Genomic DNA, 14,839 nt, shown 5'->3' on the forward strand with positions numbered 1-14,839 from the left:
AACTGTGAAACAAAAGCTGGAATAAGAACTTAGACCAAGACCACATGGGGCCATTCAGGACAAGGGCAAGTTCTATCTCACCGTATGGGTATATGTAAGAAGAACCAATTAAAGCAATACCAGTAAAAGTAATTAATGTTTAATAACCCCTTATGATAGACACCATGCTAAGTGCTTTACATTCATTATTTCAATTATTACAACTCTAAAAGAGGTAAATACTATTAACATTTCCATTTTACAAATGAGCAAATGGAAGCCCCTGTAAGTTAATTAGCATAAGTCACAGGGATAATAGTGTTGGCGTTGTCCGATTTCAAAGACCATGTTCTCAATCCATGAACTGCTTTCCTCATCTATCAAATCAATAGAGCACCTGACCCACAGCCCTCAGTACAGCTCAAGTCTCTCCAACCCACTTCTCAGTGGCACTAAAAATACCACTGACTCTCAATACAATTCATGTAGAAACTGCTGGAGAATTTGACATTCTTGATTCCACCGATCATGAAATTATATTCCTTATACCCTGAACAGTTTAAACAGACAGGGGAAGGCGCAAAACCAACTATATACATTAGGTAGCAGGGCCCAGTGATTAAAAGCTTGGATTTTGATGCCTAAATCGCAGCTTTGCCGAATTCTTGCTGTGAGAACTTGATCAAATCACTTCTCTAAGGCTGTTTCCTCATACACAAAATGAGGCTAATACCACCTGACCTCATGGGTTACTGTAAAAAGCAAATGAGATGATGCACACAAGCACTGAGCCCTGTCCCTGACATGTAATAAGGGCCTAATCAATGCTGGCTATTAGTCATCATCATCATCATCATCATCATCATCTTGTCATGCAGCTATGGCCTTTGCATCTGGCTGAGATGGGACAGAAAGTGAACTTCCTAATAAGGATTGGGTCCCGGGTACAGAGTACTGTCCCTCCATCACTTTGCAGGCCCAGGGGGAAGGGGCACCCCTGAAGAAAAAGGGGGCAGATAGAGGTCCCCACAAGGCCAACACATGAAGTTGGAGTCCATCAATTGACATTTCAAGAGCCCAGTGGCCTTCCTGAGGAAGGGCAGCTGTGTCAGGACACACACTAGAGGGGCTTGGGGACTGTGTTGGAGCCTCAGCCTCGTGCTTCCAAGACGTGGGAGGGATAAGGAATCTCATCCTCTGCTGTATTTCCTCACCTCCCGCCCTAACTGATGCACCATTCCCTGCACAGAAATGCCACAATATGCCACTAGGAGGCCTCCACGAGCACAGTTCTAAAATGGGATGGGAACAAGAAGGTGCAAAAGAAACCCAAGACCTCTTTGCTTCTCGAATGGATCCACTAGAATGCAGTTTATCAGCACATGACAATTAATATGCAGGATTACCTTGCCTATCTAAGGGCCATTTATCTGGTGTCCTCTGAGTCCCTGGAAGCTAACCAAAAACCAGGGCAAAGGGCCAAATACCTTGTTATACACGTTCTGAGCAGTCAAAGGAAGGGTTATAAATTCTAAGCACTAAAGGCAGTGCATTTTAGTTGCAGGAGAGTCCCTAAAGCCCTCTCTCAGTAACTATCTGGTTTTACTTTAGACGATTGTAAATAACACAGCTGATCAGAAGTAATAAATTTGAAGTGAATGGGGAGAGCTGCTAGCAGTTGGCACATTAAAGGCAATGAAGAGTAATGGCTGGCCACCTGACCACAGGGAGGCAATACAAGCTATGAAACACAATCGAAAAGACTAAGGACGGCTACCAGGGGCCATGGAGCGTAGGTCCAATAGCTACCCATATCTTCACAGGCCAGAGGGCATCACTGCTCTGACAACAGGCCTGGTCACAGATATTCTGGCTCTCTCGGGATGCTTTGGGATGTTAGGTATGGCCAGGTGACTTGCTCTGGCCAGTGAAATGTGGATGGAAATAATGAGTGTCACTTCTGGGCAGAAAGTTTCACCATGCTCTCCCAACACTTCCAGACCGTGGCAGCTCTGCCAGCCTGAGTCCCCGAGTGGGGATAAAAATGACACAGAGCAGGGCCTCCAACTGACCCACAGAGGACAAGCAGCATGGGAAAGAAAGAAACTTCTGTTGCTCTTGGGATTCTTGTTACTACCACATAATCTAGTCAGTCCTGACTGAAACATCCTAGAAAGTGAAATGAGGTCAGTTCACATTAAGAAACATGTGCATTATCCTTTTTGGTAAATTACCATTCAAAACAGTCAATGTTATGTTTTTTGGCTCCAAGGATAATTTTTGATTATATGGAAAACTCACCTACTCTAATGTTACCGGATAAATGAGCCACTGCCAGAACGTGAACTAAATTGGAGAGTGATAGATCCAGTTTCTAAACAACTTCTTTCTCCAGGGAGGCTCTCGGTCTTTACAAAGTATACATGCATCACGTATGGGCCTAAGGTAGAAAGAAGTTGGGTCTCACATGCTAAAGCTGACAGAACCTTGGCATCTGCAGAAGTGGTCTGGGCACAAGAGGTGGACTCTACTGCTTCTGTGAGTGCTGAGGGGCTGTGGTCCCTCACTGGGGGTAGAAAGGCCCTATTACATACCTGTCTGCACTCTCATAGAAGGAAAGCCATCATATTGTTGGGTAAGCCAACAACGTCAGAACAGTGTTTAAGCATATAAGAACATCTACAAAACTGACCTCATACTGGGCCAATAGGCAAGTTTCAGGATGAAAACCATATGGGTCATTTTCCCTGAGCAAAAGCAATTAAGCTAGAAAACAATAACTACAGGATAATTGGTAAAACCTTGTATATTTGGAAAGCAGGACACAAACTTTTAAATAATCCATATGCGTATACATCCTCTCGTTTAATCCTTCCAACTATCCATACTGCAGATCCCCATCTTAGAAACGCAGGAACCAAGACTGGAAAGAGAACATACCTTGCTCAAATTTACTCAGTTAGTCACGGTGAAACCAGGACTCAAAACCAGCCTATAGAACTCCAGTGCCCAGGGCTTTAATGATATTCTCTTTACTCCCTGTCTCACTGGAGTTCACGGATCCTCCCAAGGTTCACAGCCTCCACGGACCTGATGTTTCACCTCTTAGAACACCTGTTGAGAGGTGGGAGACCTAGTTCCAGCTTGTGGTGGTGGCACTGACCTCGGACCTAGTGTGTAGAGATGCATTTCTCTTTTGATCTTGTCTTCTCTGGGGTCCTCTACTTGAACTGGGGTAAGAAGTCTAGAGTAGTGGGGAGGGGTGTTTCAGGGTGGTCTTCCCAGTCAGCTTTGAACTAGGGCCCCAGGAAGACTTCCTTTCCTTTTAAAGTTTTTTTCCACATGGGCACAAGTAGTAGGCGAGCAGAGAAAGACAGAAGGAAAAGTTACTTCCAGATGGCTCCCCGTCTTGCTCTAATGCAGATTAAATAGAGACTATTCCAACATATCATTAAGCAAACATGAGTATTAATATCATTCATATTATAAATGGAACAGAATAAAAATTCAATATATATCTTGACAAATTTGGGCTAGGGCCTCAGAGCCAGAGAAGAGCCAACTTACAGCACTCTGATTCTGAGCGAGCTGAAGGCTTGTGATGGCTGAGGTCCATGGCAAGACCAAAGTGTTCCTGGACCTCCCAGGGTGGCCTCCTGAACTCTGGCTGACCAGACTACATCCCTCTTGTGGCAAGGGCCTGTTCAAATGCCTGCTTAACACTGTTATCCTATCTTCTCCAACTCAACCTACTTCTGTCAAGATACATTTTTTAGCAAAACTTCCAGACATTCAGAGCTTCTGAGGTCCCTGACTCTATACCTCAGCCTTTCTCTACAGCATGAGGACAGTGCTGTCGGCTCTCCCCTACGGGCTCACAAAGATAACGTAGCCCTAAGTGCCCTGTATGCATTGAGAAGGCTTGAAAATAAACAGAAAATCTGATGGTGGTCCATATCCTAGAAAGTTATCTCAAGTGCTGAGAACTCACCAAGTGGCCCTGGGGAGGGAGAAGGCTAAGAGGTGTGAAGAGAGAGTGCCAGGTTAGGCTAAAGGTACTGAAGGTAGGGGTTTTCACTCCATCCTTCAGCTTCATTTCTTCTACTGTAGAACCCACGATGGCCCAAGGTGAGGGAGTAGGTTCACTGGGTTAATAGTGCTCATAGTGCGCAGCTTAGGGCTTGGGGGCTCCCCAGCCCCACCCCACTGCTTGTTCCCTACACCATTAGTGTTCAGGTCCCAGAAAGTCAGTGTGCAGATGACCCAAGCCCTACCATGAATTTAGGATCAGCTAGTCCAAGATCAAAGTACCCAGTTATCCGATCAGCAGTGTGATGATATCCTTTTGATCTGTGAAGAAGGGCCATGTGGACCACTTCCCGAGAGGAGATTATGGGCAGACCCCAAACGGGAGTTCAGCTCAGCTTCTCTCCCATTTGTGACATTTTATAAATGGCCAGTTGTGTCTAAAGGCTGGACAGATGGTGTGGAGACCCTGGGGTGAGTGATGGTCCAATGCCTTCAATGAAGTTGTTCCACTGGTCATAGTTCTCTTTCAGGTCTGAAAAAAATACAAAGAGGAAGGCTAGGTAAATCATTGTAAGGTTAGATCAAAGAGTACCTACCACAGATTTAGTGGGCCATCCTAGAGAGAAGAGCCCTGGGGATAGCAACAGGACTAGTTGTGATGGTGGTAGCAGTAAGGCTATTACTCATTCAGTGTCTTTATAAAGATGCTTTATAAATGATTTGCTTAATCCACAATAACTCAATAATGATATTAACAAAAGTAATATTTATTGAAGAACAACTCTTTGTAGAAACTGTGCTTAACATGCACTGCTTCATTTAATTTTCATAATATTCCCAAGAGCTAAGTATTGTTATTAGCCTTACTTTATAGTTGAGGAAACTGAGGCTCAAAGAAGTTATCTGACTTGTCCAAGGTCATTACAGTGGGTAAGTGACAGAGACAGAATTCACACCTTGGTCAGAAAGGGTGAGAAAATGGAAAGCCTACTTCCAGTCTCAGAGATGTTACTAAGCAAGAAAAGGTCCTTTGCACGCTAGCCAATGGATGCAAATCCAGGGCCACCTCAGTGAAGGGCAGAAGGAACAGAGCGGCAGTACCATGAAGCAGTGCAACACTGGGTATGATTTAAGTGGGGGCCCTGGGGTCATGGGCAGATGGGACTAACTACATGGGAAGAACAGTCAGAAAGGGTCCATGGCCTCAGGCTGAGGGAGTAGAGCACAGCTGAGCTGGCAGATGATGTCCTTGTTCAAAACAAACAAAAGCTGGGACAGAAGGCAGGGACCACTGTTGTTCATCTCTGGATCCCAGTACCCTGCAGAGAACCTGGCATGGAATAGGTCCTCAACAAGTAAGTGCTACATATTCATTCATTCAAAAAATACTGGGCACAGTCATGATGTGCTACAGCCTGTTCTTGGTTCCAAAACGTCCATCTGCAAACAAAGAGAAATCCTCATCCTCATAGAGCTCACAATCCAGTACACAGAGATAACGATAAGCAATAAATTAAATACAATGTGAAAGGGCACTAAGTGCTATGGGGGACAAAGAGCCAGATAAGAGAAGCAGTGGTGGCGGCCAGGGGACAGAGGTGAGGGCGGGCAGGGAAGGCACAATGAAAACGCTGGTCAGGGAGGGTGGGCCTCACAGGGAAGGTGAGATTTGAGCAGAGCCTTGAAGGAGGTGGCAGTGAGCCACGAGACTACAGAGAAAGAATGTTTCAGGCAGTGGGAACGGCATGACAAAGGCTTGAAGCCAGAGTGTCCCTGGAATGTTGGAGGCTGGTACAGCGAGAGTGAAACAGGCCAGGGGAAGATCAGCAGGGGGGGTCAGGAAGGGCCGAAGGACCCCATCCTTTGACTCTCAGAGAAATGGGGACTCACTGGAGGATTCTGAACAGAGGAGTGACAGGATCTGACTTACTTCCTCACGGGATCACTCTGGCTGTTCTATTAAGAAGACTGCGTAGGGAGGTGAAGGTGGCAGTAGGGAGACCAGTTAGGAAATGAGTTCAGTAATTTTAATTTAGGCGAGAGACGACTTGCACAGGATGGCAGTAGTAGGGTGATGACAAGTGATTAAATTCCATACATATTTTGAAGGTAGAGCCGATAGGATTTTCTGAGGGATTGGATGGGAGGTGTAAGAGAAGAGACATAAATGAGGACTTTGGCATAAGTAACTAGAAGGATGCAGTGACTATCAGTTGAGAAGAGAAAGATTGCAGTTGAAACCAGTTTTTGTTTGTGGTGTCTATTAGATGTCGAGTAGTGGGTTATATAAATCTAACGTTCATGGGAGAGATCAAACTGGAGACATAAACTGGGGACTTGTCAGCACGGCGATGGCATTAGGGCCCACAGCTAGAGAAGAGGTCCACGCAATTCAGCCCTGGAAGCAGCGAGGCAGACCGAGGAGGAGCAGATACTGAGATGGGAGAAAATCCACAGTGTGGTGTCTTGGAAGGATGGCATCACCGGCCCTGCCGGGAGCTACTGAGTTCCATGGAGATGCGGAGTGAGAACCGACTGCTGGATTTAGCACTGTGGACGTCGCTAGCAACCTTGACAGGAGCAGTTTTCATGAAGAACTGGGATGCAAAAGCCTGACCGGAAGGGGTTTAAGAGGGATGGGAATAGAAGAAGCAGAGAAAGTAAAGACAGACATTCTTTTGAGGAGGTCTGCTGTTAGGAGGAACAGGGAAACAGGGTGGCAACTGATGGGGTCAAGAGAGATACTTAAGAGAAATTTCAGCCTGAAATGAACCAGTAGAGAAGAAAAACTGATGGTCTAAGGTAAAGAGAAAGGAAGTGTCGGCACAGCCATCTCGAGCAGACTAAAAGGGATAATGTCTAGTGTACAGGTGGCGGGGGGGCTGGCCTTAGGGAACTGAGCAGGAAACGTTAGGAACCAGGCAGAGAGCTGAGCGCATGCACGGAGGTGGGCAGATGGAGTGTCGGGATTCTGAGGGTGCACTCATTGCTTCCTTTTCCTTGGTGAAGTGGGAGGCAAAGTTGATCAGCTAAGAGACAGGAAAGGGGAGGAGGCGAGAGAAAGGGGAAGGTGTGAAAGTCTTCCAGGAGAGCATAATAAAGGATGGATAGGCGGGGGCAGGAGCTGCATGTAGTTAACATGAAAGAAGCACCATTCTTCTCGATGGAAGATAATATTCCTGTGTCGGAGGAATGTGCTCTCAGGAGTACTTTTTAGGCGTAGAGAGGTTCAGCTGAGCCACCTTACAACCTATTTTAGTTTCTTTCCCGTGTGGCAAGTACCATGTGGTCACCAAAAAGCTTTTCTCTTTTTGCAAAGCTAATTAACCCAAATGGGGAGCCTCTGTGGTTTTTCAGACTGTCTTCTCCCTCATCACCTAGTTACTTCAAGAGCATCCTACCTGGGCTCTCTGCCTCTCAACCTGCCCCATCTTGCCCACCCTCCCTGATGCAACCAGACTGCAAAAACAAGTCTAATCATGACATTCCCCTGCTCAGGACTCAAGGACGCTCACAGCCTGTGGAATAAAATTCAAACTTATTTCAGCAAATACATGGGCTTTGAGTTCTGGCTTCTATCCATTTCTCTACTTTCATCTTCTAAGAAGTCACTATCCTGAGCTCCAGAAACACTAAACGCAGTTTCTCAAAACTGACCAGGCCCACACAAGCCTTTGCGCCTTCTGTCTAGAAGACCTGTGCCCTTTCCCTGCCTGGTGAACCCTAATCATTTGTTAAATTAAAGACAGGCATTGCCTTGTCTAGGGAGCCTCCTTTTCCAGCTGCCCTTTCCCTCCTGTCAGAGTTAGGGGACTGTCCTCTGGCTCCCCCAAAGACTGACTGCATCATTGGTCATCAGAGTCCCTGGCAGAACAGTTGAACAATTAAGCACATGAGCTTTGGAATGAGACAGCCTGGGTTGTATTCTGGCTTTGCTATTTAGTAACCAGATCACTGTGGACAAATTACTGAAATGTTCTAAGCTTCCCTTACGTCATTTCTAAAATGGAGTTAATAATAAATTACCTGCTGGAAAAAGCTGTCTTCAGGATTACAATAAAGTACTTAGGGGAAGGACTGGTATAAAGCAAGTCTTCAACAATCTTCCTCCAGTCTAAGACTCCCTACCTTCCATCTCCTCTTCTGCTGATCTCCAGTAATGAGTATCTTAGCTCAGCAGACAATGCTACGAAAGGGAGCTCTTACCTAATGATATGGTGCCTAAGGGGAAAACAGAAAGTGGGCTGAGGACTGTGTAATCAGGCCCCTTAAGAGTCTTGAGACATGGATACACTCCTCTCCTACCAGCTGATAAGAATGATGCTCTGCCGTAGCCAATGTGGCTCAGCTAGTTGGAGCGTTGTCCCATAACCAAAAGGCTGCGGGTTCGAGTCCGGGTAAAGGCACATACCTAGGTTGTGCGTTTGATCCCCAGTCTGGATGTGTATGAGAAGCAACTGATCGATGCCTCTCTCTCACATTGATGTTTCTTTTCCCCTTCCTCTCTCTCTAACTAAAAGCAATGAAAAAAATATATCCTCAGGTAAGGACAAAAAACAAGAATAATACTCTAAGATCTCTATTAACCTTAAACTCTCTAAACCCAGGCCAGTATAATGGCTGACATTAAGATGAAATGAACAGGAAACAGGCATAAACATAAAAATGCAAATTTAGGTTTAGAAAAGTCAGTACTTTCATAATAGGACAGTTATACTTTAAAAAAAAAAAAAAACTCAATGCAAACCAAGTTTGTTAGGCACTCGTTGGGAATGTTAATGTACTCGGGCCATCCAATTAGTCATCTAGTATCTGGGGTACATAGGTGGCAGGCCTGCTATACTAGGCACTGTCAGACCATATCTAGCATGTCCTATTCAAATCAAGGCACCATACATTAAAAGGTGCACCAACACCCTGGCTGGTGTGGCTCAGTGGATTAAGCGCTGGCCTGGGAACCAAAAGTTCCCTGGTCCAATTCCCAGTCAGGGCACGTGCCTGGGTTGCAGGCCAGGTCCCCAGTTTGGGGCGTGTGAGAGCCAAATGAATGTTTCTCTCACTAAAAATAAATGAATAAAAAAAAAAAAAAATGCACCAACAAGCAATGCAACCAAAGGCAATAATAAACGGCAACGTATGGAACTGTAGGGGAAGAGGTGGAGGGACCACGGACATTTAGCTTCATGAACAGGAAACAGAGTGCACACCATAGGTGACTTCAAATATCTAAAGAGCTGCCTGCCATGAAAAAAGGTCTGAAGCTTGTCTGGGTAGCTCCTGAGGGATAACCAGGGCAAGCAGGGAGCAGTTACGAAGTATCAGATCTCGGTCTTAGGTTAGAGTACAGTCAGCACTTAGAAAACCAGGCTGCGTGGTTCGCTCCTGAAGGAAACTGCCCCGTGCACAGCGCTCTCTGAGGGGTCAGCCTTGCGCAAGTAAGGGTAGACTTCTCCACTCTGATTGGATCAGAAAGGGCCTAGGTTGGGCAGTGGCCTGCAATGTCTTTTGGCAGGTAAAGATGATCTGAGACAATTAAGTTGTCTGTCTGGGGAATCTGGTCTCAGAAACCCAAGGAAATAAGGCAGCGAGCAGTGGGAGCTGAAGACGAAAGGATGCCACAAGGTAGAGAGGACAAGCCTTGGGCGGTTCATGCCAACCAAAGTTATAAGGCAGTTATGAGGAAGCAGAAACTATGAATGCACAGATGCTGTCAGCAAGAGAAAAATTACGGAGTAGAAGGAAGAAAAATGCAGAGTGGAGCACAGAGAAACAGATGTCAGGAGAGGAAGAGACAGAGACTGAGCCCACGAGAGAGACAAGTCAGTCCTGCAAGCCACTGTGGTTCCCGAAACTTCTCCCTTTCATCCTGGCAAGGGGTACTTTCATAAACGAACTCCCCTTTTTTCTTGCAGTAAATTAGTGAATCTCTCTAGTCCTTGCAACCCCCCAAAAGCCTAGCATATCAGCTCTTAAAACCATGAGTGTCCCGCAGGGGTGAGGGCTGACTCTCAGGGCAGTGCACCCCCCCCCCCCCCCACCAACGCTGCTTGACCGTGAGAGGGACAGCTCCTAAGGGTAGGAGGCTGGACTGAAGACCCTACGGGCTTTGCCATTTAGCTGGTCTGTGATTTATGACATTAGTCATAATCCATGCTTTGTTTTTTTTAAAAGCACTTCTACAAATTTAAGCCATTTCTCATCATAACCTCTTCCACAATACAGATGAGGTAAGTTAGCCTCTTCCACAATACAAGTGAGGTAAGTGGTAATGAGTCAGGGCAGAGATAGTGGATTAGAAAGGTCAATGTTCCACTCACAGTGAGGAAACCAAAGCTCAGAGAAGTTAAATGACTAGGTGAAGGTCATCTGGGTAGTAAAAGACAGAGTCAGGATCTCCAAACTTTCAGCACAGTGTTCTTTCTATAATTTGATGTAACTCTCCTTCAGTCAGTGTCTTTCTGCCATGAATCTCCCTGATCTGAGACAGATGAGTACAGACCACTGGGCATGGGAACCTAAGAGACCCCCTGGCTGCTCCACAAGCCCCAGTGCTGTGCTTACCAAGGTGCTTCTGCAGGAAGGCCAACATGGCCCGCACCACAAGCTCCTGACCTTCGTAGGGGTCCAAGCTCCCACGGTTTTGAGCGGAGAAGAATTTACCGATCCAGTTCCCAGACACAAAGGCAAAGTCAGTTTGACTCCGATGAACAGAACCACTAGAAAAAAAGAACAACAAACAAATAGTAGGGGTCTTAAAGGTAGGGCACACAAATATTTGTTAAGTACCTACTATGTGCTACGTACTTTATTTGCATTATCTAATTTAATTTTCACAATAAGGGAAGAATATTCCCTTATAAGGGACGTATCTTCTCCTTTGACAGAATCAGGAGAGAAATGATCTGCCCAAGGTCACAGCTAGTAAGGGGACAGAGTTAGAATTTGAACACAGGTGTGCTTGGCTTCAGAGCTGCCTCAACTCTGAGACCACAAAGTTTGACAGTGTAGGGAAAGGCTGAGTCAGCGGGAGTGGGGACAGGGGCAAGGAGGCAACGTCTGCCATTCCTATGTCCTTATAAACTATAACACCTTGGCTTTTTCCCAGTGACTTCCAAATAGTCACAAAACGTATCAGCTCCCATCTTCGCAACGGTACCAAAAAGTAAACAGGAAGAAGGAATTTAACTGAGGACAAGTGCTTGTAAGAGTTTCTGGATTAGATTTTAAGTGCTTTGAAATCAAATACATTTAATGCAAAGGTAAAATTCTCACTAGGTTCATTTTGGGCTAAATTACTTATAACTAAAATTACTACTCAAACTGATGAGGAAAATGCTACACTTTGATACCATGCCCAAAACACACACACACACACACACACACACACACACAAATCCAAAAAACCTAACTTTAAAATAATGTATTTTTTAAGGCACATGGAAAAGCATAAAGAATAATATAATGGATATTCAGTGTCCAGCACTCAGTTTAAGAAGGAATACATCGTTCCCAACTGCTCTCACTTCCATTCCCTCCAGGGGTCACGATTATCCTGAATCTGACTGACTTGAGAAACTGCTAAGCAGTCTTCCCTTGCCATGAAATCAACATGAAAGGGGAGGGGCTGGCCCCACAGAAGAGAACAGGGGCCAAGCTGAGTGAGGGAAGAAGCCACTGATACTGATCCGATTCCTAGGCTGTGGATTTGGCATTTCAACTACTTGAGGGATTCCAAAGGTCTGGCGTGCAGTTTCTGGTTGTGTTGCTGAAATATGGCCTGCAGCACTGGAAGCATCTATGCTTGTTCAGCTCACGTGTGGGACAGGAACAAGTCAGAGACTTGTTGGTGAGCCTTCAGCTCTGTACCTGGAGCTCTGGGCCAATTCCTATGCCTAGTACGTTTCTTAAAATTACTCAAAAAGTTTCTCTGAAAAATGGCTTCTGAAAGAAAAGTATCTGATAGTGCTGGTAATGGAAGTAAAGAGAATGAGGTTTATCTTAGCCAGACTATAGATGGTTTCTGGAAGATATCTGAATTTAGATAGTCATGAAGGTCCCTAAAAATCTATCTTGGGAAGGTTAAAGGTCTACCATATCCACATTCTTCAAAAGACCCAATAAAATTCCCAAATGAGATCAGAGATTTCTGGAGTCCACCCAGAACCACACTTCTGCCTCCCCAACACACAATCCCACACACCCTTTTTCCAGAAAGGATCAGATAAATCCTGTAACAAAGTCATATAAACTAGTGAAGAAATCGCTGCAGGTAGAACTAAGTGGGAAAAAAAGAAAAGATATGAAATTCTAAAGGAATTAAGATTTTGAAATGCAGGAAGCATTTAGGTATTCAATTAACAGGTAGAGCTTCTGGATAATCCAAAAGTAATTAAGGGAGCCGTAGCTGGCTAGAAAATGGAGAGGACACTGGAGATCATGACCTTGGGGTTTACTCACAGGACGGTTATGATCCTGGATTGTTTGTGCTGGGCACATATCTTCTTCATCAAGCTGACACTCTCCGTTGTCTGGAATTTCTCAGTATTGATGAAGAAAACAGGGCCTCGGGCCTTCGGGTAAAAGTCGTGTTCCAGAGGAAACATCCAAGCATCCAGAGCCACAGCACACCTGGAACAGGACGGGACATTTGGAACTGCATTGCAGAGAAGCCGTTAGGGCAGCGGGGGAAGGGAGTAGAGATCCTCCTGCTGTGGGGTAAAGGGTCAGAAAAGCCAAGAAGGAGGTACCAGGGTCCACACCCTACAGTTGGGATCTTGGACAGAAACCACTTTCACCTTTCGCCAAAGATCCTTCTAGATTTTAAATTCGCTGAGAACAAGGATCAGGCCTTCTCCTTCCCCTGGATCCACCGTTAGGCAGCTGACTTTGGCTACACAGAACGGCACCTCATTCATTCAACGTCCATTGAGCACCGACTACGTGCTCAGCCCTGTGCTCTGGACATAGAGATAAATGACACAGTTCTTGCTCTCAAGGAGTTCCCAGTCACGAAGGGGAGACAGAACAGCTTAGCACCCTGACTGCACAAGTTTCTAGGTCAGCTGAGCATACATGGCAAGGGAGGTCAGGGAAGACTCCTTGGTGCCACAACTCAAAGATCTAGCCAGTTTGTCAAGCAGTAACCACGGGCCAAGCTAGGCCCTAAAATAAGCCTCCCCCAACCCCCTCACCCCACCCCAAACGCTCCTCTCTCTTCTCCATCTCAGTAAAGGATAACCATCTTCACTCAAACGATGGACACGCAAATGAAAAACCTTGACTCCTCCTTCCTTCACCTCATACATCCCGTAGTCCTGAAAATTCTAAAACATACCCTAACTCCATTCACTGCTCTCCATCCCATTACCTCCAGCCTAATGCAAATCATCATCTCTCACCTTGACTTTGAAATAGCCTCCGTATAACTCGCCTCCTTGCTTTGTCTTGTCCTGCTACAATCCGCTCTTCACACAGTAGCCGGAAGGATCTTTTAAATATGTACATAAATTTTTTTTCTCTGCTTAAAATCCTTCAACAGTTTCCCCTCAAACTGAGAATAAAATCTCACTTCCTCACTGTGGCCAAAAGGCCCTGTGACCTGGCTGTTTCTCTCTCTCATCACATCTTTAACCTCTTCCCCTGCGCTCTCTGCGCCTCGCACATGGACACAGCATGCTTCCTTCCACCTCAGGGCCTTTGCGTTAGCTGCTCCCTCGGCCCAGAACGATCTTCCTTTAGAACTTTGTGTGACCGGCTTCTTTGCCTTTTGAGTCTTGGCTTATGTCACTTTCTCAAAAAAGCCTCCAGATACTCTAGCATATCAGCCAATTTTATTTTCTTCATTGCACTTGGGTGCTGGGGATTTGGTTATCTGTTAGCTCATTTACTAGTCTGTTTCCCCCCACAAACTCATGAAATCAGAAAACGTGTTTTCTTTACACCACTGAAACCTCAGCCCACAAAACAGCGCCTAGCACATAGTACTTGGGTAACAAATACGCGCTGAATGGTGTGTAAAGCTAACAACAGCACCACTGGGAAACTCACCGAAATCGGGTCTCCTTGGCCAAAGCCAGAACAGCTGTGGCCCCTCCAAATGAATGTCCCATTATGGCCACACAGCTCATGTCGATGCTGCCCTGAGGAAAGCAGACAACTTAGCCAAGTCAGAAACGGTGAACTTTTTAGGGAAATCTTCAGGGGCAAAAGGAAGAAAGAGTAAGACAGTGATGCAGAAGCACGGTTCAGTGGGTGACCCCTGGCTCCCCCGCCGCCACCACACTATTAAGAACCTGCCCACTGGAGAGCAGCCTGTCAGGCAATCCTTGGACTGAACAGCCTTCTGTGGGCAGGAGTTCTAAAAACCAAGTTCCTCTTTCATCTTTGTTTTTATAATCTTACCACCTATGATTCCTAGAGTAGACATTCAAATATCTATGAATAAATGAATAGATAAAAATTATGGGATTCCAACCTGACCCATCTAAGAGCACATTAAGTGTAAGAACTCTCTCCATCCATTAGCTCCCTGTCTTAAAACCGGTCTGATGGGGTGACACACGCACCAAGTCAAGGACAGAGTGGGGGCGCTCCTGCTGCCTGTCCACTGTGCTCTGAGGCAAGGCCTGCGCGCAGGGAAGCCAACTCAGGTCCGACTTCCTCTGGACTCTGTCCCACTTTTACCCAGCAGAGTGAGTGTGCTTGCTCGAATATGCTCTGCACGTATCTATTTCTAGTTGTCTCTAGAAGCCTTCAGAGCATAATTATATAAAAAGCCACTGCAGCTGTCTGCCAAGGGGCTTAGGAAATCTCTGTAGGCTTTGCCTCCTGT

At 45.8% G+C, this 14,839-nt stretch overlaps 1 protein-coding gene across 1 annotated transcript in view; it reads right to left on the reverse strand.

Annotated features, from left to right (window-relative positions):
• Positions 1-2,693: 2,693 nt before the first annotated feature.
• Positions 2,694-14,839, reverse strand: part of PAFAH2 (platelet activating factor acetylhydrolase 2) — a 29,788-nt gene continuing 17,642 nt past the window's right edge. Inside the window, exons 8-11 of the mRNA XM_090268832.1 lie at positions 14,056-14,147; positions 12,466-12,636; positions 10,570-10,724; positions 2,694-4,540 (exon numbers count right to left, since the gene is read on the reverse strand). Coding sequence (XP_090124958.1) covers positions 4,446-4,540; positions 10,570-10,724; positions 12,466-12,636; positions 14,056-14,147 — 513 coding nt within the window. The 3' untranslated portion in view covers positions 2,694-4,445. The remainder of the gene's footprint in view (positions 4,541-10,569; positions 10,725-12,465; positions 12,637-14,055; positions 14,148-14,839) is intronic.

This window comes from Furipterus horrens, unplaced genomic scaffold (assembly GCF_987537825.1).
Source record: "Furipterus horrens unplaced genomic scaffold, mFurHor1.1.pri manual_scaffold_3, whole genome shotgun sequence".
Taxonomy (NCBI): Eukaryota; Metazoa; Chordata; class Mammalia; order Chiroptera; family Furipteridae; genus Furipterus; species Furipterus horrens.